At 39.4% G+C, this 24,850-nt stretch overlaps 2 protein-coding genes and 1 pseudogene across 10 annotated transcripts in view; 1 reads left to right on the top strand and 2 right to left on the bottom strand.

The window, feature by feature from the left end:
* Nucleotides 1-24,850, top strand: part of LOC147822978 (uncharacterized) — a 231,923-nt gene that overhangs the window by 107,822 nt on the left and 99,251 nt on the right. The gene's annotated exons all lie outside the window — the stretch shown is intronic.
* Nucleotides 1,191-6,964, bottom strand: LOC101696671 (ATP-dependent RNA helicase DDX50 pseudogene; annotated as a pseudogene).
* Nucleotides 22,208-24,850, bottom strand: part of Atp10b (ATPase phospholipid transporting 10B (putative)) — a 102,166-nt gene continuing 99,523 nt past the window's right edge. For all 4 annotated transcript variants that reach the window (XM_087194872.1, XM_004836440.3, XM_087194873.1 and 1 more), the window contains one exon: nt 22,208-24,835. In XM_087194872.1, the coding sequence (XP_087050998.1) occupies nt 24,379-24,835 (457 nt within the window). In that variant the 3' untranslated portion in view covers nt 22,208-24,378. The remainder of the gene's footprint in view (nt 24,836-24,850) is intronic.

The following is a 24,850-nucleotide window of genomic DNA, read 5'->3' as shown; positions in this document are numbered from 1 at the left end:
CCAAAAGTCATCATTTTAACAGAGGAAAGGAAAAAGCCATATGATCCTGTCACTAGTTGGAGAAAAAGTATTGGACTAAATTCTACAGCTTTTTATGGTAAAATCTATCAGGAGACTAGAAGTAGAACAGAACCATCTCAACAGATTAAAGACATGTACTCCATACTTCCAGCGAGAACCCCTTATATGAATGGAAAAGATACAATGCTTTCTCCCTAAGGTGGGGAACAAGGGCAGATATACCTACCCTTCATCTGTCCATTAAACTTTGAAACCTAGGCCCCACCAAAATAGTCTGGCAATAAAATGACACAATTAGGATAGGATTGGCAAGGTAGAAGCAAAATCTTTATATGGAAATGAAATGATCACCTACAGAGAAGATACTAAGAAATCTCTAGAAGCCCCTAGAACTTGTACTTGAATTTAGCAGGATTAGAAAACACAAGGTATATATAAAAATTCAGGTCTATATATACTTGCTATAAATGAAGAATTGGATATTGAAATTTAAAAGTTATGTAGGAGTACAAAGGACCTAGAAAAGTAAAAAAGAAAAAAAAACAGTGTTGGAAGATGTATAGTACCTAATTTTAAGACTTCTTCTAAAGCTACAGTAATCAAGGCAGTGTTGGTGTAAGGAAAGACATATAGATCATTTGAATAAGACAGAGAATCTAGACATAGAACCACACATATATGGTTCACTGAGTTTTGAAAGATTATTTAACATTAACATTTTATAGAATATAAACTCAATTCAAGAGCCGAGGAAAAGATAGTGTTTTCAGCAAATGGCACTAGAACACCTGGTATCTGTATATAAAAAATAACCTCAACTCTTTATTTCCATACATGAAAATAACTTGAAAGGATCTATGAACCTAAATATGAAAGACTAAAACTATGAAACTTTAAGAAGAAATGATAAGGGAAAATGTTTATGAATTTAGGGTAGGCAAGAACTTCCTAGGATACAAAAAACATGATGTATAAAAGAAAAACATTGTTAAATGAGATTCCATCAACATTTAGAACTTTAAATGACATCATTAAAATGAAAAGTAGTTCTTAAACAGACCATATTTACAATGCATATAATCTATGACCAGAATATATAAAGAACTCTTACAGCTCATTAATAGACAACCCAATGAAAAAGTAGACACAAGAAGATGATAAATAGTCAGTACAGCACAAGGAAAGGTGTGCAACACTAGAATCAGAAAAATACTAATCAGTGCAATAACAAGATTGAATTATACACTCATTGAGGAGATGAAGTTAAAAGTTTTAAAAGCCTTGTCATGACTTTTTCTTTTTGTTGGATTCTCCCCCTTTGCGTTTAATTTGTCACGCCCGACAGATTCATTCTGCTGGGCTTCCTGGGGTTGTGATCCTCATTGTCTAAAATTTGTTTATGTTGTCTAAAATTTTTTGGAGTGTTGGTTTGGTATTCATGAAGTTCCTGAGGTTCTCTTTATCATGAAAGATTCTTATTTCTCCATCAATTTGGAAAGACAGTTTTGCAGGATACATCAGTCTGGGTTGGAGGCTGTTTTCCTTTAGGGCTTGAAATACATCACTCCAAGCTCTTCTTGCCTTGAGGGTTTGCATTGAGAAGTGTGCTGTGATTCTGATGGGCTTTCCTTTGTATGTGATTTGTTTCTTTTCTCTCACTGCTTGGAGAACTTTGTTCTTCTGTTGGATTTCTGGAATCCTATTATATGCCTATGTGTAGATTTTTTTTGATCCAGGCTAGTTGGAGTCCTATATGCCTCACTTATCTGTGTGTCAAGTTCTTTCCCCCTGCTTGGGAAGTTTTCTTCCATCACTTCTGTGAACAGTTTTGTTTTTTTTTTTTTATGTCATTTGCACTCTCTCCTGTTTCTTCATTGACTCCAATCAGTCTTATGTTATATTTCTTTGCATCGTCTATCAGCTGCTGGATTGCTTTCTTGTGGTCTCTTACAATTTTAAAGCAGTTTTTCTTTTCCTAGTCACTAATTGCAATCTTATTTTCTATATCTGAAATTCTGTCCTCACATTGATTCATTCTACTGCGTAGACTTTCAATCAAGTTTTTAATCTCCTGGAAATCTGTTTGCATCTGTTTTATGGATTCCATTTGTTTCCTATGTTGGGATTCCATCATGTTCCTCAGCTCTATTTTTCAATCTGTGTCCTCTCTAGATTTATTAATTATGTCTTGCACTATGGTCACAATCTTTGCTGTTATCTGAGAAATTATTTCCGATTTCATTTTTTCCAGATCCTCTTTTGTTGTAAGTTCAGGAAGTCCAGGTGAGTATCACTTGAGTATCAGATTGTTCCCTCTTGTTTCCCTTTGGTGTTGCTGTAGGTGATCTGGAAGTCTGTTTTTGAGGCTTGTTTATGTGTCTTCTCATTTCCATGGGAGGGCAGGAGGTGCTGCTGGCAACTGCATGGCTCACCTCCTCTGCCCTAGGAGTGGTGGACTACTGGTTGATTTCTTGTTGGGAGGGATTCTTCCTATAGTGAGATAGAATCTCAGTGTTGTTTTAATTTGCATTTCTGGAGTGACCAGTGATGTTGAACATTTTCTCATATATGTATTTGCTGTTTGTACCTCATCTCAGTAGTGTCTATTCATTTCCGATGTCCATTTTTGATTGGGTCTTTCAATTTGGGGAGTCTGATTTTTTTGAGTTCTTTATATATTATAGATAGTTTTTTGTCAAGGAGTACCTGGTAAAGTTTTTTTTCTCTTTCTGTGGGTTTCTTTTCTGTGGGTTTCTTCATTCTGTTGATTTGTTTTGCTGTGCAAAAGCTTTTTAATAAGATGAGATCACAGTTGTTGATCCTTTGTGATATTTCTTGTGTGATCAGGGTTTTGTTCATAAAGTCCATGCCTATTCCTAAGTCTTTTAGAGTTTTACTTATTCTATCTTTCAGCAGATTAAGTATTTCTGTTTTTATACTTAGATCTTTGATCCATTTAGATATTAGTTTAGTGCATAGTGAAATATGGGTCTAAGTTTAATCTTTGGCATATGGAAAGCCAGTTTTCCCAGTACCATTTATTAAAGAGGCTATCTTTCTTCCAGCAAAGGTGTTTGGACCCTCGCTCAAAGATAAGGTAGCTGAGTACACTTGGAGTTGTTTCTGCATCTTCTGTTCCACTGAACCTCAGGTTGGTTTTTTTTTTTTTTTTGGCCAGTACCATGCTGGTTTTTTTTTTAATCACTATAGCTTTGTAGTATAATTTCATGTTGGAGATTGTGATGCTCCTGTCTTGCCTTGGTTGCCCAGGATTGCTTTTGCTATTCTAGGTCTCTCTAATCCATATGAATTTTAGGATTGTTTTTCTAGTCCTGTTATGCTATTGGTATTTTTGATTGGGATTGCATTAAACCTGTATAGCAGTTTTGGAAATGTGGCAATATTTACTATATTCATTCTGCCTATCCAAGAACAGGGAATATCTTTCCTTTTTCTGATATCTTTTTTGATTTCCTTTTTCAGAGTACTGTAGTTTTCAATGTATAGGTCTTTCACTTCCTTCTTTAGATTGATTCCCAAGTATTTCATTTTTCTAGATGCTATTGCAAAAGATGTTGTTTCCCTAATTTCTTCCTCAGTGAGTTTGTTTTTGTGTACAGGCACCCTATTGATCTTTGAGTGTTGACTTTGTATCCTGCTGTGCAGTTGAATTTTGTCATTAGTTCTAGGAATGTCTTAGTGGAGGTTTTGGGGGTCCTCTTCACAGAGTGTTATCTCATCTGCAAACAATAAAAATTTAACTTCTTCTTTCCTATCTGTATTCCTTTTCTTTCCTTCTCTTGTCTAATCACTCTGGCTAATGTTTCCAGAACTATATGGAACAGGACTGGCAATACTGGCATCTTTGTCTTGTTCCTGATTTTAGAGCAACAGCTTTCGGTTTTGTTTTAAAGGAGGCCTTTTAAATTCAAAGGTATAGCCAGATAAGTAGATTTGCTTATAACCATTCTTGTGAAATACTTTGTTTAAAAAAATATGACCAACTTCTTTGCCAACAGCAGACATACACCTCAACTATGATGTCCCTAATTTTTGGTGGATAATGTACATGATTAGGCAGAAATAGGCAAACTCACACTGGTAGATTAACTATCAATTGCTCAGTCAAAACTCTGTGGCCTCCACTTCTTGATCGATTTCTGTTCCCACTTCATCTTCTACCATCTTGTTGACTTCCTGAGTGACTCCCCTGTCAACTCTGTCTACCTGACCGGCCACCAGATCGACCACCTGAGTGGCCTGACTGGCCAGACCTGCCACTTGACCAGCCACTCTTCTGTCTGGAATTAGAAGATGTGTTTCCATCGTATGTTCTTTGATTTCAGGTAATTTGGCTGGCACTGAAAGTATCCAGTCTGAATCATGCCACTCTGCCTGTAACTTTTCTGAATCAGTTGTGGGAACATCAAAGCAAACACCCATATTTCCTTTTAGGAGGCACATTCTGGTAATTTGGGACACCACATTACTACTCAGCTTTCTGTTAAGTTTTTTTCCAAGCACAGGTGACATCCTGTATTTCTTCTGGGATGCCCAGAGTCATGGTCACAAACCCCTTATCACAGGTGACCAAAGAATGTGTTTCAAAGCTTGATGCACCAGAAATGTAGGTTAATGCTGCAGCCAAAGCATCCACTTTCCCTTTCTCTTCTAGTAGTTTCTGAGCTGTTGGTCAGAAAAAATCAACAGCAGCATAAGAAACAGAAGCCAGAGACCTGATGGCATGCTTTTAGGTTTAACTAAATCCATTGTAGAAGGAACACCTACACATTTAAAAGTTATTCCTACTTTTTGTTCTACATATCTTAGTTGGCATCTTTCTCTCAGTTGATAAAAACATGCAAATCCCTGTTCAGCCAGCTCTCCCTGTGCATCTGGAGTGATGAATATAGGACTCAACATCCTGTGGAGAACTCTGAATCACCAGGTCAAACTCAGGAATGTCCAAACTATGAGGAGCCACATTGAGGGCCACCAAAACTTTAAAACTATCTTCTCTGAAGCCTTTTAGTGTTATTTCTCTTCGTAACTGTGCAATGTCCCCATGAAAACACTGGGCATTCTGTTTTATGTGTAGATTCATGGCCATTTCAGTTACATTCTTCTTGGTCTCAAGAAGATGATGACCCTCCCTTCAGACCTACTGTAGACTTGCAGGATATCTCTGATAACTGCTGGCCTCTGAGACCAGTGGCACCAGATGGCCAAATGTTCCACAGAAGTTGTAGCCTTTTGAGTCATTTTCCAACAAGGTCAACCTGTTCATATCTGGATTTTGTGTATTTTTTTTGCAGCTTTGTATACCCACTGCAGGCAAGTTGAAGAAAAAAGTAAAGTCTGAGGATTATCTTCAGAATTAGTTTTGTAGGATTCATGGATAATATCTTTAACTTGTTCAGCAAAACCTAAATTTAACATCTGATCCACTTCTTCAAGTACAATATGGCGCAGTTTAGAAAGATCCAGGCGGCCACTCTGCAGATGGTCTTTGATACGACTACAGCTCCCAACCAAGATGTCAATACCATTTTGAATATGATTTATCTGGCTTTGATATGATGTTCTAGCATAAAAACATGCCACGCTGCGTTTCCTAGTTATATCTTTGAAATCTTTGGCTACTTGGTTTGCCAGTTCCCTTGTTGGAGCCAAAACAAGTACCTTTGGTGAGAGGCTTTTTAAAATTGTTTCTTGATTTCTTTGGAACCTTTCAGTCAAGGGTATGGCAAAAGAGAATGTCTTCCCTCTTTCTGCCTGTGCTTGAGCAATTAAATCTTTTCCTTCATATACAGGACCACAGGTCTTAACTTGAATAGGAAAGAGATATGTTACCCTTTGACCTTTGAGAAGCTTTTATAGTCTCTTCATAAATAGAGAAATTGGAGAAGACTCCCTCTTTTTGTTTACGTGTTAGAGTCTCCTCTAGTTTATTATCACTTGATTTATGAGTAGAACTTTCTAAGAGTGATATTGTTTTGATTTTTTCCCCCACATTCATCAATATCTCCATTTGGTAGATCTTTTCTTCTTGATTTATGAGATGTGGAAAATTCATCTAAAAGTATATTGAATCCTTCTTCAGTGTCTTCATTTACCTTCCCTTTTACTTTAGATTTTTTGGTCTTGCGAGCATCCACATCATCTGTAACACCATTTTCTCTTGTTTCTGTTTTCTCATCTGAGTCATGATGGTGCCTTGACTTCCTTCTATCACTCCATCATTATGTAATGTGCTTTCAGCTTATCCTGTTTATATTTTCACAGCAACCCTATAAGGGAAGTACAGGTCCATAATCCCTAATCTGAAATTCCAGTATCCATAAAGCTCTTTTGCCATTCCTTCTTCTGGCTCTCAGACTCTTCCAGGGTGCTTCCAGCTCCATAATGTCCCCCCAGAGGAGTTTCCCAGGCATAAAAGCTTTCAATTTTTGACCATTTAGTATGATGTTGTCTGTTGGTTTGCCATAGATGGCTTTTATCAGATTGAGATAAAGACCTTCTATTTCAATTTTCTGTAGGGAAATTGTCCTGGAAGTATCTTTTATTTCTCCATCAATTTGGAAAGATATTTTTGTGAAGTATATCAATCTGGGTTGGAGGTTGTTTTCTTTTAGGGCTTGAAATACATCACTGCAAGCTCTCCTTGACTTAAAGGTTTGTATGGCAAAGTCTGCTCTGATTCTGATGGACTTTCCTTTGTAAATTATTTGTTGTTTTTCTCTAACAGCTTTTGATATTTTGTTCTCCTGTTGAATTGCTGGAATCCTGACTATTTTATGCCTTGGGGTAGATTTTTTTCCTATATGTCTCACTTACATGTATGTCAAATTTTTTTGCCTTGCTTGGGAAATTTTCTGCCACTACTTCTGTGAACAGGTTTTTTATATCATTTGGACTATCTCCTAGTTTTTTTTTTGACTCAAATCAATCTTATATTATTTTTCTTTGCATCATCTAGCAGTTGTTAGATTGATGTTTTGTGGTTTTTTTCTATTTTTAAGAAATCTTTCTTTTCATGGTCACTAACAGCAAAGCTGTCTTCTAGATCTGATATTCTGTCCTTACAGTGGTTTATTCTGCTGTGTATACTTTCAATACAATGTTTACTCTCCTGGATATTTGATTGAATTTGTTTCATGGATTTCATTTCTTTCTAAGTTGGACATTCATGGTTTCCATCATTCATCTAAGCTCTTCTCTTTTTATCTGTATGTTCCTAGATTCACTAATCATGACCTTCCTTATGCTTATCATCTCTGAGGTTATCTGAGAAATTATTTCTGATTTCATTTTTGCTAGAGCCTCATTGATCTGTTTTGTTACTTCCACTGTTACCACTTCAGAGAGTCCAGGTGAGTGGCTTTTGAATTTTCCCACCTCATTGTCCCTTGGGTTTGCCTTTGGTGAATTGGAAGTCTGGGGTTGCATCTTGCTTCTGTGTCTTCTCATTTTCTATTTTTAAAGTTTAATTCCTGTGTTGATGCCTATAAATTGTTTATGGAAGGCATTTTATTGCTAATATCAAGAACCCTTAGGAAATGACTACTTCTTAGAGATGTCTTCCAGATGTAGCTGGGTTTTGGGATTTGAGTCTGTTCCAAGATCCTATCAATTCAATATATTGGGGATGAGAAATTGCTGCCTATTTGGCCTAGCCACTGGTACTTTGGCACTAATCTATAGTATTGTTTATGACTGTCAGGGAATCTCAGTCTCGTCGTACAAGGAAGAACAACTGATTAGAACAATTATGTTGGTTTGACTACTACAATCAGGAATAAATAGCATCAAACACATCCTAGAAAATGATAAACTGGAAAATATTAATTTGCCACCTTTAATCACATGAACAGGATTTGTAGTTATACAACCCAATCTAAAACTAGAAAATTGTTTACAGTAAATATCCCCTCAATATAGGGATTTTATCCTCAGGGGAGAAAATTTAAAAGGGTTTGGGGGAAGTAGATAAATAGAAATGAAAGTGATTAGAAGAAAGGCTGGAGGACAAAAGAAGATTACACAAGCTTTGGCAACTGGTGAAGATGTGTGGGAAGAAAGAAAGAAGAAATAGAAACAAGAACAAAACAAAACAAAAAACTAAAACAGTGTCCTCACTTACATAAAAACAAGAAGAAAAAGGCAGAGGAGGTGCACCTTCCAGGTTGCCATACCACCACCCTGAGTGCAGAGGAGCAGAGCTGCCCCCAGTACAAAGGAGGTGAACCTTCTGGGACACCATACCACTGCCCCAAGCACCGAGGAGGTGAGCCATGTGGGTGCCAGCAGCAACGCCTGCTCACCCATTGAAATGAGAAGACACATAAACAAGTTTCAAAACCAGACTTCCAGATCACCTAAAGCAACCCCAAAGGGAAACAATATGGAACAATCTGATACTCAACTACCTGGACTCCCTGAACTGGAAATGAAAGAGAATCTGGAAAAAATGACATCAGAAATAATTTCTCAGATATCAGCAGATATTGTGTCCATAGAGCAAGACATGATTAATAAATCTAGAGAGGACACAGTTAAAAAGATAGAGAAGCTGAGGAACATGATGGAATCCCAACATAGGAAACAAATGGAATCCATGAAACAGATGCAAACAGATTTCCAGGAGATGAAAAACTCCATTGAAAGTTTACACAGCAGAATGACCCAATGTGAGGACAGAATTTCAGACATGGAAGATAAGATTGCAATTAGTGACCAGGAAAAGAAAAATTGCTGTAAAATTGTAAGGGACCATGAGAAATCAATCCAGCAGCTACTAGACAATGCAAAGTAGAATAACATAAGACTGATCAGAGTCAATGAAGAAACAGGAGAGAGTGAAGATGACATAAGAAACGGTTCACAGAAGTGATGGCAGAAAACTTCCCAAGCAAGGGAAAAGAACTTGACATACAGATAAGTGAGGCATATAGGACTCCAACTAGCCTTGATCAAAAAAAAAAATCTACACATAAGCATATAATAGTTAAGATTCTAGAAATCCAACAGAAGAACAAAATTTTACAAGTAGTTAGAGAATGGAAACAAATCACATAAAAAGGAAAGCCTATCAGAATCACAGCAGGCTTCTCAAAGCAATCCCTCAAGGCAAGAAGAGCTTAGAGTGACATATTCCAAGCCCTAAAGGAAAACAGCTTCCAACCCAGATTGATGTACCCTGCAAAACTCTCTTTCAAAATTGATGGAGAAATAAAATATTTTCATGATGAAAAGCACCTTAGGAACTTCATGAATATCAAACCAGCACTCCAAAAAATTTTAGACAATATCCTAGGAACAGACAATGAGGATCACAACCCCAGGAAGCCCAGCAGAATGACTCCATCAGGCATGACAAGAAATTAAATGCAAAAGGGGAGAATCCAACAAAAAGAAAAAGTCATGACAAGGATAAGTCAATGCGTATCAGTTATAACCATCAATGTTATGGGGCTCAATTCACCAATCAAAAGAAATAGACTAGAAGAATGGGTGAAGAAGCAAGATCCAACAATATGCTGCATACAAGAAACACAATTCAAAAAGAAACTCATAGACTGAAAGTTAAAGGGTGGAAAACAATACTCCATGTGACAGGAACCTGAAAAAAAACCAGGAGTAGCTATCCTCTTTGCAGATCAAGTGGATTTCAAACCCACACTAATTAAGAGAGACAAAGAAGGACACTACATCCTAGTAAAAGGAACAATCCAAGGGGAAGAGATGACAATCATAAATATCTATGCAACAAACACTAGTGTGCCCAACTATATAAAATCAATACTAACTGACATGAAAAATCAAATAAGCACTAAAACAATGGTAGTGGGGGTCCTCAATATTGCACTGTCACAAGTAGATCAATTAGACAAAAAATAAGCAATGAAATACTAGAACTCAATCAAACTCTTGAACAAATGAACTTAACAGATGTTTACAGAGTGTTCCACCCCACAAAATCAGAATAAACATTCTTTTTCCACTGCACTCATGTCGTTCTCCAAAACAGACCATGTACTCGCTCATAGAACATTTTTAAGTGCAAAGGAATTGATGTTATCCCCTGCATATAATCAGAACATAGTGCGATGAAATTGGAGATCAATAGCAAAAGAAACCACAAGAATTTCATAAACACATGGAAATTGAACAACACACTTCTGGATAACCAATGGGTCACAGGGGAAATTAAGAAATCAGTTCCTACAGTTAAGTTACAATCACAGCACAACATATCGAAATCTCTGGGACACAATGAAAGCAGTTTTACAAGGGAAATTCATAGCAGTAAATACTCATATTAGGAAAACAGAGCGAGCTCAATTAAACAACCTGATGCTGAACCTCAAGCTTCTAGAAAAAGAGCAGGACAAACCCAAAGCTCATACAAGGGAGGAAATTACAAAGATCAGAGCAGAAATCAATATGATGGTGACTAAGAGAACGATACAAAAAATCAATGAAGCCAAGAGTTGGTTCTTCGAAAGAATAAACCAAATTGATGAACCTTCAGCCAACCTTATCAGGAAAAGGAAAGAAATGGCCCAAATTCATGCAGTTAGGAATGAAAAGGGTGAAATTACAACACACCCAGCAGAAATCCAGAGGATCATCAATACCTCCTTTGAGAACCTATATGACAATAAGATGGGAAATACAGAAGAAATGGACAGATTCCTACACACGTATGAATTACCAAAGTTAAATGAAGAAGACCTAAAAATTCTAAACAACCCAAAATCGATCAATGAAATTGAAAGCATAATTAAAAACTTACCAACCAAGAAAAGCCCGGGCCCTGATGTCTTCACTGTTGAATTCTACAAGACATTTAGAGAGGAATTATTGCCATTACTGTTTAAACTCTTCAATAAAATTGAAAGGGAAGCAATACTCCAAAAATCATTCCTGGATGCAAACATCACCTTGATCCCCAAAGCAGAGAAAGACCAAGCTGAAAAAGAGAACTATAGGCCAATCTCACTAATGAACATAGAGGCAAAAATCCTTAATAAGATACTGGCAAATAGAATGCAGAAGATCATCAAGAAGATCATACAACCTGATCAAGTGGGATTCATCCCAGGGATGCAGGGATGGTTCAATATATGCAAATCAACCAATGTAATACACTATATCAATAGAGCCAAGGACAAAACCCTTATGATCATCTCAATAGATGAAAAATCATTTGACAAAATCCAACATCCATTTATGATAAAAACCGTACAAAAAAATTGGAAAAGATGGTCTCTACCTCAATCTGATAAAAGCCATCTATGAAAAACCAACAGCCAACATCATATTAAATGGTCAAAAACTGAAATCCTTCACACTAAAATCAAGAATAAGACAAGGATGTCCACTATCACCACTCCTGTTCAATATCGTTTTGGAAACATTAGCCACAGCAATTAGACAAGAGAAAGAAAGAAAAGGAATAAAGATAGGAAATGAAGAAGTCAAATTGTCATTATTTGCAGATGACATGATACTCTATATAGGAGACCCTAAGAACTCCACCAAAAATCTTCTAGACTTAATAACCAAATTCAGTAGAGTAGCTGGATACAAGGTCAACAAACAAAAATCAATAGCTTTCCTCTACATGAACAACAGACTCACTGAGAGATAGGGCAAACAATTCCTTTCACAATAGCATCTAAAAAACTGAAATGCCTAGGAATCAACCTAACAAAAGAAATCAAAGACCTCTTTCCTGAAAACTAGAGCACTCTGAAAAGAGAGATTGAAGATGATATCAGAAAATGGAAAGACATCCTTTATCTCTGGGTAAGAAGAATCAACATAGTGAAAATGGCCATACTTCCAAAACTGCTATATAGATTCATTGCAATCCCAATTGAAATTCCAGCAGAATACTTCATGGATCTTGAGAAAAGCATCCAAAAATTCATTTGGAACTAGAAGAGACCTAGAATAGCAAAAGAAATTCTAGGTAACAGAGACTTGGCAAGGGGTATCACAACCTCCAACTTGAAACTATACTACAAAGCTACTGTGATAAAAACAGCATGGTATTGGCAAAGAAACAGACCTGGGGACCAGTGGAACAGATTAGAAGATGCAGAAACAATGCCAGACACACTCAGCCATGTCATCTTTGACAAAGGAGCCAAACACCCTCACTGGAGGAAAGATAGCCTCTTTAATAAATGGTGCTGGAAAAATTGGGTTTCCACTTGCCAAAGATTAAAACTAGACCTATATTTCTCACCATGCACTAAACTAAAATTGAAATGGATGAAATATCTAAATATTGAAATAGAAATGCTGAACTGGCTGGAACAGAGGTTAGGTAGAACTCTTGAAGACATTGGTGTAGGAAAGGATTTTATGAACAAAACCTCAGTTGCCTGTGAACTAGCACAAACAATCAACAAGTGGGATCTCTTCTTATTAAAAAGCTTCTGCACAGCAAGAGAAACCACCAACAGTGTGAAGAGACAACCCACAATGTGGGAAAAAATCTTTACCTGCTCTTCCTCAGAAAAAGGTCTATCTAGATTCCACAAAGAATTAAAAAAAAATCAGACCTCCCAAATTTAAAGACCCAGTCCGAAAATCTGCATTTGAAATGAACAGACATTTCTCAAAGAAGTAGAAATAGCAAATGAACATATGAAGAAATGTTCAACATCACTCTTCATTTGAGAGATGTAAATGAAAACAACACTGAGATTCCCCTTCATCCCAGAAAGAATGGCTGCTATCATGAAATCAACCAATAACAAATGTTGGCAGGGCTGTGGTGAAAGAGGAACCCTGCTCCACTGCTGGTGGGAGTGTGGATTGGTGCAACCACTGTGGAAATCAGTATGGAGATACCTCAAAGAACTAAGACTGGAAGTCCCATTTGACCCAGCTATTCCACTGCTGGGGATCTTCCCCAAAGAATTAAAAGAATCATACCACAGTGATATATGTGCACCCATGTTCATAGCAGCAAAATTTGTGATAGCTAAAACTTGGAAGCAGCCCAATTGCCCATCAACTGGAGACTGGATAAAGAAAATGTGTGTGTTTTTAAAAAATAAAATGGAGTACTACTCAGCCATCAAAAATGAGAAATTGGAGACATTTATAGCTAAATGGATGCACCTTGAGGTTATACTCTTAAGTGAGATAAATAGGACACACATGTGTAAATACTGACTAGTTTCTGTAGTGTGAGAAACTGAAAGTGTAAATAAGGACTAAAAGGTATAATAGATAATATGAAATAGGAAGAAATGGGGCAGAGGGGACAGTGAAGTGGAAGGGGTTTGGGAAAGGAAAGAAGGGAATGGAATATGAGAAAATGAGAAAATGGAAACAATCTTTGTAAATAGGGAGGGATGGAGGGGTTGAAGGGAGGGCAGGGGAAGGGGGAAAAATAACCAAGATGGATTATGTAAACGTGCAAATTTTAAATGATGAATGTCATTATATTGTATACCTAAACTGTACCAATAAAATTAATTAAAAAAAGAAATACCAGCCAAGAAAAAGAGAAAAAATAGAAAAAAACTCCCAAAAAATACAAAAAAAAAAAAAAAAAAAAAAAAGCAAAGAAAGGAAAGAAAGCAGAAAGAAAAGATGTGTACTTCAGGGCATGCCTTACTAGTTCACAGAGGGGGCCAACAGAGCCCAGGTCCATGTTGATTTATCCCAGTAAGCAAGCAGTAGAATTGTGGTGGTGGATAATTCCACAAAAGCTCAGTCTTTTGTTCCCCTGAAATTCAGCCTCCTTCTGTTTTCTGGCTGTGAGGCTGTGACTCAACTTTTTCAGCCTGCAGCACTCTGAGTGCCTCCTGGTAGCTTGAACTTGGCTCCTTGATCTCCAGCCAGCTTGAACTTGGTTGTGCATCTCCCTGACACTTGGAGCTGCTATACAGAGCCAACCCATACCTGTTCTGAGTTGTGACTTCCATTTTACCCTATCCAATGAGACTACTGGCCAATCACCCTCTCCTGGGCCGTATCTGAACCTTAGTAACTCAGTAGCCACTAGCCACTGAAGTCTGCAGCATCCACTGCTATGTTCCACTGGTGCCTTTCTCTGTGGAGGCCTCTGGGGTTGGTAGTAGTTGCACTGCTTCTGCCGGTTTGAGCTGCCCCTTCCACGCTAGGAGTCAGGTCTCAGGTAGAATGTGCCCCCTCCTATCTCATTCTTCTTTGCTGTGATCTCTCTCTTTGCTTTCCCTGTAGGCTCTGATTCTTGCTTCAGACCCTTGCTGGGTCCAGGGGATCCACTTCCCTCCTCCTTCTCTTCCTCATGTTGCTCTATTCCAGCATCTGGATTCCAAATATTGGAGAGGCTGTTTGTCTGCTACTTAGCATGCTGCCATCTTACTGGCAGTCTGAGACTGACTTTGTAGTCAGTAGGCTGAAGCATTCTTTACTCTTCTATTTCATAGAAGAGTTTGAAGAGCTTTGGCATTGGTTCTTCGCTCTAAATGTCTGTTAAAATTCAGCAGTAAATTTTTCTGGTTTTTGGGATTTTTGTTGTTGTCATTGTTGGAAGACTTCATTACTTTTAAAATATCATTCCTTGTTATTTGTTTTGATCTTCTCTATATTTTTGGTACAATTTTCACAGGTCATACATATGCAGAAATTTATTCAGTATTCTCCAATTTATTTAAATACTGTGTAAGTTTTCAAAATTATTTCTAATCTGCTAGATTTCAGTAGGAGTTTTTGTAATATTTGTCTATTTTTTCTGCCTTTTGTGTTTCTAATTTTATTCATTTGGGTCTTCTTTGTAATTTGCTATGGGCTTATCAATTTTATTTTACTTTTCAAAGAACTCTGATTCATTGTGTTCTTTTACTCTCTATATCATTAACTTCTGCTCTGATGTTTATTTCCTTCTACAGGTCATGGTGTGTTCTGTATTTCCTTTATTATACTGGTTTTGGTTTGTTTTTTTTCCTAGGGCATTTAGATGTGCCATGCAGGTACTGATAGCTAGAAACTTCCCTTTTAGAACTGTTTTCATTGTGTCCCCAGGTTCTGATATATTGTTGCTTTATCATTTGATTCTAGGAATTTAAAGATATCTCTCTTGAATTCTTTAGTAACTCACTGATTGCTCAGAGTGTCTTATTCAATAATTATGTGGTTGGGTAGTTTCTGTGGTTTCTTCTGTTGTTGATTTCCAGTTTCATTCACTTGTGACCTGATATGCACGCTAATCAATTTTTATTTATTTAGACTTTGCTTTGTGGAGAAAATTCTATGAGCTGCTGCAACTAAGTCTATTCTGTTGTATCTTCTTTGATTTCATTGTTCATTTTAACAGTTGATTCATTCAGCTATTTGTATCTTTCAATTCACTGAAAATTTTAACTATAAGTTAAAAAAATTGAGATTCATTCACTTCAATAACTGTGGAATCAGTTTTTAAGGAGTTATGAAGTTTTGTAGGCATCGTGTTTCTTTGTTTTTTCATGATTCTTACGTTTTTATGCTGATATTTGCAGATGTTTGGGTTGGGATTCTCTTCTTCTATTGTGTAGGGCTCTTTTTAGTAACTGTTTTTCTCTTTGTGATCTGGACTATAGAGGTGTCTTCATGTGCAAGTACCTACTTGTCTTAGTTACTTTTCTGTCATTGCTGAAACAAAATACCCAACACACAAAGTTAAAAGAAGAAAGGTTTATTTAGCTCACAGTTTGTAGAATTTTCAGTCCATAGTTGACTGGCTCCAAGGCAGGGTGGCACATGGCAGAGAGGCAACAGTTCATGGAGACAGAAGACAGCAAAAGCAACAAGGATGAAGACAAGCCCCTTATATTTTATGCAGGCTGCTGGGATTAGGGTGGTGCCAAACCAATCAGTGGACTGATTTGTTAATCACATACCCTTAAGCCCAGCACCACACTCTGTAGATTCAGCCATCTCTGTCTACATGAGGCTTTGGGGGTTGGGTATCTAGATCTGCCATAACATTACTTAACCTGTTTTGGGTGCTAAATTCAATCCCTAGCACTGCTTTGTGAGAAAAATATGTCTACCAATAGCATAATAGTTTAAAAGCTAAAAATTTATTAACATATAATTACAAACTTATTTAAAAAGATTTATACTATTTCATTAACCTGGGGAAAAAAGGAGGCAAATGCACAATAGGCTAAAAATGAATCATTGATGATATTCAGATTAATAGTAAATTATATATATATGTATAAAAGTGACACAAAAACACAGAACACTACAGTAGCAAAACCAGAAACTAATACACACACCTACCAACCAAATTGGCAGCAAACAAATCAAAAACAAGCAAAACAAAACAAAAAGCCCAGGGGCCGGGGATTTAGCTTAGTGGTTCCAGCACCTGCCTCACAAGTGCAAGGTCTCGAGTTCAATCCCCAGTACCAAAAAAAAAAAAAAAAAAAAAGCCCAGGACCCATATTCCTCTTTGTGGAGATATTTATAATGGAGACATTCATTAGAACACTGCCTCATGTAAGGAAGATTGAACAACTTAAATTCAGAGTTCTCAGCCTCTGTGCAGGTAGGACAAACTGTTTAGCATGGTTGATAGGCTCAGCTCCATTTCCCTGTGGTCATGAATGAGTGCTAAGACAAAGTTGTTAATGTTAGGGCTTGATCTATACCTGACAGCTCAGTTTTCTTGTACCTAGGGATGAGGATTTAGTTAGATTTGGAGCTGCCCACCAAGCCTCTTCCATGCCTTGCCTGTGAATTTGTCTGGATTGTGGTTGTGGAGAGTCCTCAGCCTGTGCTTTAGGAGGTGTGTCTGGCAAGTGTCTGTACTACAGCATATATTCTAATACTTTGAGTGCCTCTGAGCATGCACAGGTGGCTGGGCGTCCAAGGTCTATGCTGGTATGGGAAGTCATGGGCTTCAAAACACCATGTTTATGTTTCATTTTCCATTTCCCTCTGGCTGTCTTAATGTGCTCTCTGCCTCTTGGCTGGACTTTACATTGCTTAGAAACCATGCCTGGGACTTTCCAGAGCTTGAAGTCTGTCTTCCAGAACCATGTCGCTGGGAGTGTTGCTTCCTTCCCAACAATCTTACTCTGTGTCACAGTCACTATTGTTCTGTGCCTGTGCTGACTCTTAGGAAGGGCCTTCTGCTTCCTTGAGGATAAGTGGCTGTTGTCCCTTGACAATTTAAAAAATGTGGGGGTTTCTGTTCCTCTGCTCCACCTGCCAAGGGAATGGGTGGCTCCCCATCCTGACCCTAACTCTATTTCCTGTGCAGTCCATCAAGACAAAGGGAACATCTAAAATGGCATCTCATCCTGGCATTGTTTAAATCCACTGGGAAATGCTCAAAATTACATTTTCTATGTTCAGTCATTTGGCAGAACTCATATCACCTTTCTGCTCAGGCTGTGTATCTGTTCAGTGGTGGAGTGTGCTTTTTTTTGAGTTTCAGCACAATTTTTAAACTACGTGATGTAGAGTCCACATTCTTAAGAGTATACTTACACTTTTCACTTTCAGCCCTGCAAAGGGGAAAGCTGCCTTTCTCCACCGAGTTGCCATATGCTCATTATCAGTGTGATATTTCTATTTTTAATTTATTCTAAAGACCAGTATTCTGGCTTTAACCTGTCATTGGTTTGCTTAAGTTGTATTCCAGAAATTTCCAATGGTACCTCTATTTCTTCATGCAGTCTACATACCTGTTAGGATGAATATCCCAGATTGGCTTGTGTTATGGCTTATGTCTAGATAGTGGTGTCTAGATGGCTTGTGTGTAGCCTCATGTGGTCATAGGTGGGACATTTTAGAAGTGGTTGGATCCAGAGTGTGTGATGCTGGGATTTAAATGTGTGATGCTGGGATCAAGGGTGTGTGATTACTAAATTAGTCCACTGATTGGTTTGGCATAGTTCTGGATATGAATAATGGGAAGGCCTACCCAGAGTGTGAGTGCTACCTGCCCTTGGGATATGTACCCTGGATAGAATATAAGAGACAGAAAGAAGGCTGCTATTGTTGCTTCCTGCTTCTTCTTTGCTTCTTCACTGCTTTGCTGCCTTCTGCCTGCCATGAACTGTTTCTCTGAGACTTCCCTCTGCCATGCCACTCAGCCTTGGAGCCAGCTGACTATGAACTGAAACCCCTACAAACTGTGACCCAAAAGAAACCCTTCCTCCTTTAACTTTGGATATTGTGTATTTTGTCTCAGCAATGAGAAAAGTAACTAAGACCACTTGTGAGTGCTGTTGCCTCTAGTCTGCCATGATCCTGCTCCCCTGAGATGGATATTTTGAGGGAACAGGAGAGAGAACCCAGGATGTGGCTGGAGCCCTTTTAACACACAGGCTTTCAAGAACATAAGGGGAAATATCTCTCCCCACTATGCCTCTGGAGATGTGGTTAGGACTAGATGAGACAACATTCTTATGAGCCATCCACTAGTCTTATTGGCCAAGGTCTGGTGCTAGTCTTGGGAAGTTCTAAAGTTGAATCATATATTATGGCCTGTGATTTCAGGCTCTGTCATTCTAGCAGGAGCAACTGACAAACGTAAATGTATGAACAAGCCACAAGTCTATTACATTCCACTAGTGCTGTACAAAAGCTTTGGAAGTTCAGTGACCAAGATAGCTTTATGGACATGTGGAGGTCTGCATTTGAGATATGGACTTTGAGCAGGCACTCTAGGTAGAAGACTTGGCTTGAGCAAAGGCACAGAGGTTGGAAAGTACGGCATGTATTTTCCAGAGTGGTGAGCAGTTAGTAAGAGTTCCTGTGAGCATGGATTCTGAACCTGGCAAGCTAGGGCAAAGTCAGGTGATTGGGGCTCATTGGACACCTGATTTGGGAGTTGGGGGCATAATACAGCACTTTACTTTTTGCTTATTTACTTCAGGAGTTACCTTAGTATCCTTCAGATTTGTTTCCTATCACCTGCTTACCCTTCATGCAACCCCAATCTATATTTTTGATTTGCTAATGCTTAGACCAGGCAGCAGGTTTTCACTTGACTTACTCATTTCTCTAATTATCCTTTGCAAGAGCTGAATTGCTGTAGCTTTTACCACATCTACTAAAAGAAACCAGTTTCTTAGTGATAGCTTGAAAAAAGTTTCAGAGGCATTTCAGAGTGAAGTAAGTGTTCTTTTGGATGAGAATCATAAATTAAAGAAAAGTTGGCACTTTTGAAAATCAGGTGAACTTTCTTATTTCATCGGGGAAGAAAAGTCTCAGTATAAGAAGTGTGCACACCCAAGAGCCCATACCAAGTACTCATATCTCCTGACTCTAAGTCTACTTGGTATTTTTTTGAACTGTACTATGGAAGGAGCATAGCATAGTTGTTGACATTTTAGAAGCTGTGCAACTTGAAGTTCCATCTTGATTCTCAGCCACATACTTGCCTGTTGACTTTGGGGAAGGCGTTAAGCCTCAGTTTGCCCAGATATAAGGAAGCCAAGTGGGAAAATACATTAACCTTATGCAAGGAACAAGAAAAGGATGTGTAGTCCCTGTGTATTCTTTTGTATCAGGAGCAGCCTGGTGTGTAGGAAGTCCCTTCCATAGGGTCTTCTAGCTAACTGTGTCCATTTTCCCATCGTGACCTACCAACCTGACTTGCATGCCAATAGCTTTGGGATAAAGAAATAGATGAGTTACCAAGATGGGTCATGATAGTCAATGAGACCATGGCTTGAACGATGTTCTGATTGTTTTGAGCCAATTGATGGATGATGGGGCTAGAAGGGTGATATATAAGGGCCTACTTGGGAAATGCTAATGGGCTTATTGGTAGAGGCACCTATTAAGTCGTATGCTGAGGTTCCCTTTTCAACATGGTACACATCTTTTAAATCACTTTCCCTGGACACCAAGCAGAGGGCAGGCTAATGACGTAATTGTGAATAGCTGAGGTAACTCTCAACTTCTCCCAGGTTGCATCCTTTTTATAGGCCTCTGTTCCTTGCTCTTTAAAAGGAGGGGGGCTTGACTAGAGCATTGCAAATGTTATGTTGCCCAGAGCTCTTGTATTTCCTACCAGTCTGTTATAAACACATGCTTCTCCTTACACATTTGTATCTTGGGTCCAGTAAAAGGATAAATGTGTGTGTGTGTGTGTGTGTGTGTGTGTATGTGAAAAAGAGTGGGACATTTTACAGGCAAGATGATGGGCTCAGCAGCAGAAGTTGGTGGGGCTTCAGAATTCATTTCTGCCTCTGCAAGCAGGAGAAGAAAACCTGAGTGTGCCTTTTCAGTGGTCCAGTCCATCTTTCAGCCTCAGGGTGTCGTTCTCCAAATGGAATGATGTCAGGAGTTCTGGAAGGACCCACAGTCAGGCAGATCTACTCCAAGTCACCCATCATGTGGTCTGAGATTATAACTTGTCTTCTGGGTTTTATCATGTTCAAATATCCGAATAGCCATGGAGAAGATTGCCAGTTTAGTTTATCTCTGGTTGATGAGATGGTTGAAGACCCCTGATTGAGGGGTGGTGTCAAGAGACCCCAATTCCAGTCCTAGCTTTGCCTCCACATTACTGAGTGACTCTGGGTGCATCTATGTATCTCTCCCCTGAGTATCATCATGTGCACGAAACAGTAAAATTTTATATATAGGAATATCTTTCAGTTCATCCTGTGGGAGCAGAAGAGATTGCAGGTTAGCTGGAGTGGGAAGGGCTCTTGACCCTATAGAAAAATGTTTTCCTCAAACTTGAGTCCAATATCTGGTTGGTCAGCCTCCCTTTTCTGTGCTGGCCTCAGCTCTGGGGGTCCTACTGTGTCACAGCTGGTCTCAGTCCCTGGGTGCCTGGGCTGACCTTTCTTCAGACCTACCCATGAGAGGCAGGCTTATCTTACAGAAGACTGTGAGTCAGGGGAGAGACAGCGGCAGTCTAAATATCAACAGAGTAGGGATTTTGAGGCAGTGACTTGCTTGGGAGGGGCACTAGAGACTTGGTTCTTTGCTTTATTCACAAAGTAAACAACTGTGGGGGTAGGTGGAAGTGTTGATGGAGATTAAAGAGACTAAATCTCCTTTTCACCCACTCATTAGCACACCTTAGGGCCTGTGTGATGGAAAGGTATGTCCTAGCTCTGGCTTCCCTTCTGACAGTTGGAAATAGTAGCTATTCAGATCTCTCATTAGGTATTTGCAGCTGCTTAATATCTACTGATTTGAAAAAGCCAACTGTAATGGTTAATCTTGAGTGTTAGCTTGATTGGCTTGAGAGATGTCTAGGAGATTAGTAAAGCACACTTCTGGATATGCCTGGGTGGGTCATGGGGCTGTGACCTTTGGAACGATACCTAGTCTCTTACTCCTTCCTCTTTGGCTTCTTGTCTGTCTGTTTCTCGGTTGCCATGAGGTGAGCAGCTCTTCATTACCGTGCCCTTCTGTCATGATGTTCTTGTCTTAGAGGAGAGCTAACCATGGACTAAAACCTTTGAAACTATAAGCCAAAACAAACCTGTACTGTTGTGTATGGCAGGCATTTTGTCCCAGCAATGAAAGTCTAATACAGCACCCTTGTGTCCTTAGTGGGGGGCTCATTATCTTTCCAGATAGTGTGGCTGCCCTCCTACCCTTAGTTCCAATAATACCAGCCTCACATATGATTTTCTTCAGCATCAGCAGTCACAATAGTGTTGAGTGCTGTCATATGTCAAGCACTGGGAACACAGTATGGGACAAGGATCCAGGAGGCTTCATGGAACTTTACACTCTGTGTGCGTGTGTGTGTGTGAGATGGAGACTCAGATACCCAGAAAAGGTCAGTCTCAGGCCTTGGATGCACCTGAGGCCACTCCTACACTGTTACCAACCTTTCTAGAATAGCTTCTAGAACAGTGATGGCAAACCTTTGAGACAAATGCCCAAACTGCAACCTAAAACCCACTTATTTATTGCAAGGTGCCAACACCGCAATTAAACCTGAATACTGAGGTATTAGTTTAGAAAAAAATACCTCACACATTAACATCTTGGGTCTTAAAAGAAAACACGTGTGCCATAGGTTCACCACCACTTCTATAAGAACGGTGTCAGGTTCCTCACAGGCCCTATCACATTGCCAGGTATCTGTTAGGGATTGAACTAAACTTTATTGGATAAATGGATGGATGAATGGAGGTATAGATGGATAAAAGAGTACTCAGAACTAGTGACAATGATATAAAGAAATAATAACTTCAAATTGACAGGAAACTATGGAAACCATGTTTATTTTTTTCTTCTACAAAATATCCAGTCAGTAAAAGATCATGTATGTATAAAAATGTACTAAGTATAATCATTGGCATTGTGTTATAGAGGAATAGTTGTTACAACTTTTCCTTCTGAGTAAGATAGCAGAGTGGATGGTCACAGTTGGTTTGGTTTACAAAGAGTGCAAGAGTAGGTGACCGGTTGGCCCAATTTCCCAGGATATAACTTTGTAAAAATGGAAAGGTCCTAGGCAAACTGGGATGGCTGGCCATGTGAGAAAATGAGCAGCGTCAGAACACTGGGTACAGTCTGGCATTTAGGCAGAGGCCACATCCATTTTTAAACTTCCCCATCATCTTTTCCCCCTTATTTCTGAAGCAGAAATACCTTGTGTTATTACAGAGTGTTATTGCATTCAGAGTCTCACCGGTGGATTTCATGTAATTCAGACTTGATGTGTATGCCAAACTTGGGAGGTAGGACAATTCTAACCTAATTTTCATGTGTGGCATCCTCCTTCAAGGCTCCTGGATCCCAAAGAATACAGGGCTAGAGCAAAGACTCAAATTCATATCTCCTGAGGTCACTGTTCTGTTCTTTAGCACTTCCCACCTGGCTCTCTATTAGCAGTAGGCAGGAATTATATGGGGAAAGGAAGACCATGAGGGCCAAGTTTTGACTAATTTTCTCACTTGGAACAATTAAGGTGATTACTGCTTTTCCTAGTATGTTTCTATTCCCCTCGTATCTGTCTTCATGGAGGATGCACAGAGTACCACTTCTGGTTGGTGCTGGCACCATTATATGGCAGAGGCAGTGAGGCAGACGCAGTGTATGGGCTTTAGCATGATGTTCAAATGGCTAAGTCTGGATTTTCCAGGAAGTGGTCAGATGGCCAGCTCAGCCTGCCTCTGACCACCTTGACTGTTGAGGTCAGTTTGGGCATCTTTGCTGAAGTATCTTTACTCAAATGATAGGCAACTCATGGCTGGTGGCTATTACTCATAGGCGCAAATATTTGTCACACTTTCTGCTCAATTTATAGGCACTAATGTAAGGAGGGGAGAAGTCAGTAACTCTCTGACTTAAAAAGATTAGGAATGGGTTACTGCTGCCCACCATAAACCTACTTTCTTTTGACACCCCATTAGAGTCTTCTTAATGTAACTGAAGCATGGCCAGTATCATCCAGGTGGCGATACTGTATTTCTGAATGAGCTAAATGAGTGTGAGGTGTAACAGTAGCCCTACCCCTTAAGATGTCATTGTTTGGGCTGAGTTCTATCATATGGATCTATTCTGCCTGTGTATGTGCTAATATCTCCAGAACTTTGAGTTTTTCTTGTTCTGTGGGCTGAATGAGGATGAGTAATTTTATTTTAAAATAAAGAAATCTAAGGAAAGAGTGCTTATAAACTCTTGGATGATTCCTTGTATGGTGAGACCTAGGGTCCCTTAGGTATGACAGGGATCTCATCCCTTCAGCATGTGTATTCTTCCTGCCTCTAGGCAGGTATGACCCTACGACCCTCAAGAGTATCTGTGGCACTGAATTCAAATCTAGTTTTCATATGTATATGTGGTTTTTCTTTGGCTTAGAGACAAAAAGCAGACCCAGCTCTCTGTCATGGGGGGGCTGTTGAGCCTGACTCAGCCATCGTTGCAGTATCCTTGAGACAAAGCCCTCGTGTGCAGAGCCTTCTGAAACTTGAGCTCCTGGCACTGAGGGGTGAAGTGATGGTTTGACAAGCCCAATAACTTCCTGAGATATTGCCTGGGTTGATATACTTCCTGGAATCTCATGGCCAGTTTCATTGTGTTGCAGGCTTTCATTATCTAGAAAGCCATGAGACTGTGTTTGGGCTAAAAAATTTAAAAATTCAATGCAACAGAAACAGTCTCCTTATAAAAACTTTTGTTTGCAAGGTGTACTGCTTGGCAGCAAAAGAAAAGCTGGAGGTCAACTGGTTTTTCAGTTTTTTTTTTTTTTTTTTTGGTCAAACTCCTTGGTTGGACCCAAGACTTCCTCTTAGGAAATCAAGTCTGATAGAAAAGAATACGACTGGGAAATTCTTTCCTCTATGGAGAGGGAGGGCCTTGGGTGATCTGGGTCAGTGATTGAGTGGCCTTTTCTGAGTTTGTCCAGATTGCTGCAGCCCCTCATATGGTCAGTGAGCTCTCGGACCGGCGATGGCTGCCTCTGTTCAAGTGCCGGGGTGCATCAATCTGACCCCTTGAGTAGGCTTCAGGAGCCAGTGTCCTGTTAGGCTCCAGGAGGTGCTGCCCAGATGAGAGTTTAGCTGAAGGGCCCCCCAAGCATGGGTCCTCTCCCTTGCACTCTCTGTTGCCTCTCTGTCTGTGGAGCCTCCAGTCTTCCATGTGTTTCTGCTTGAGGGCACTGGAGCTCTTTGGGGTGCTGGTTCTGAAGTCCTGCTGTGGGACAGGCGGTGCTGGGCAGTGGGCAGGCTGAGCTGCCTCAGCTACAGGGGCTGTCCTCTGCTTGCTCCTCCAACTCTGGATTTCCTGGGTTCTTTTATCCATGGGCAGTTTGTCAATTTTCGCAACTTTTGAGATCAGAGACTTCCCATAAGTCCCTTGTACAGACAGGAAAAAGTACCTGATGGAAAATAAA

Source organism: Heterocephalus glaber, unplaced genomic scaffold (assembly GCF_053883595.1).
Source record: "Heterocephalus glaber isolate CG9 unplaced genomic scaffold, H.glaber_assembly_v1.0 deba00001606, whole genome shotgun sequence".
Taxonomy (NCBI): domain Eukaryota; kingdom Metazoa; phylum Chordata; class Mammalia; order Rodentia; family Bathyergidae; genus Heterocephalus; species Heterocephalus glaber.
Note: the sequence above shows the minus strand (reverse complement) of the source record. Positions and strands in the feature narration are given on the sequence as shown.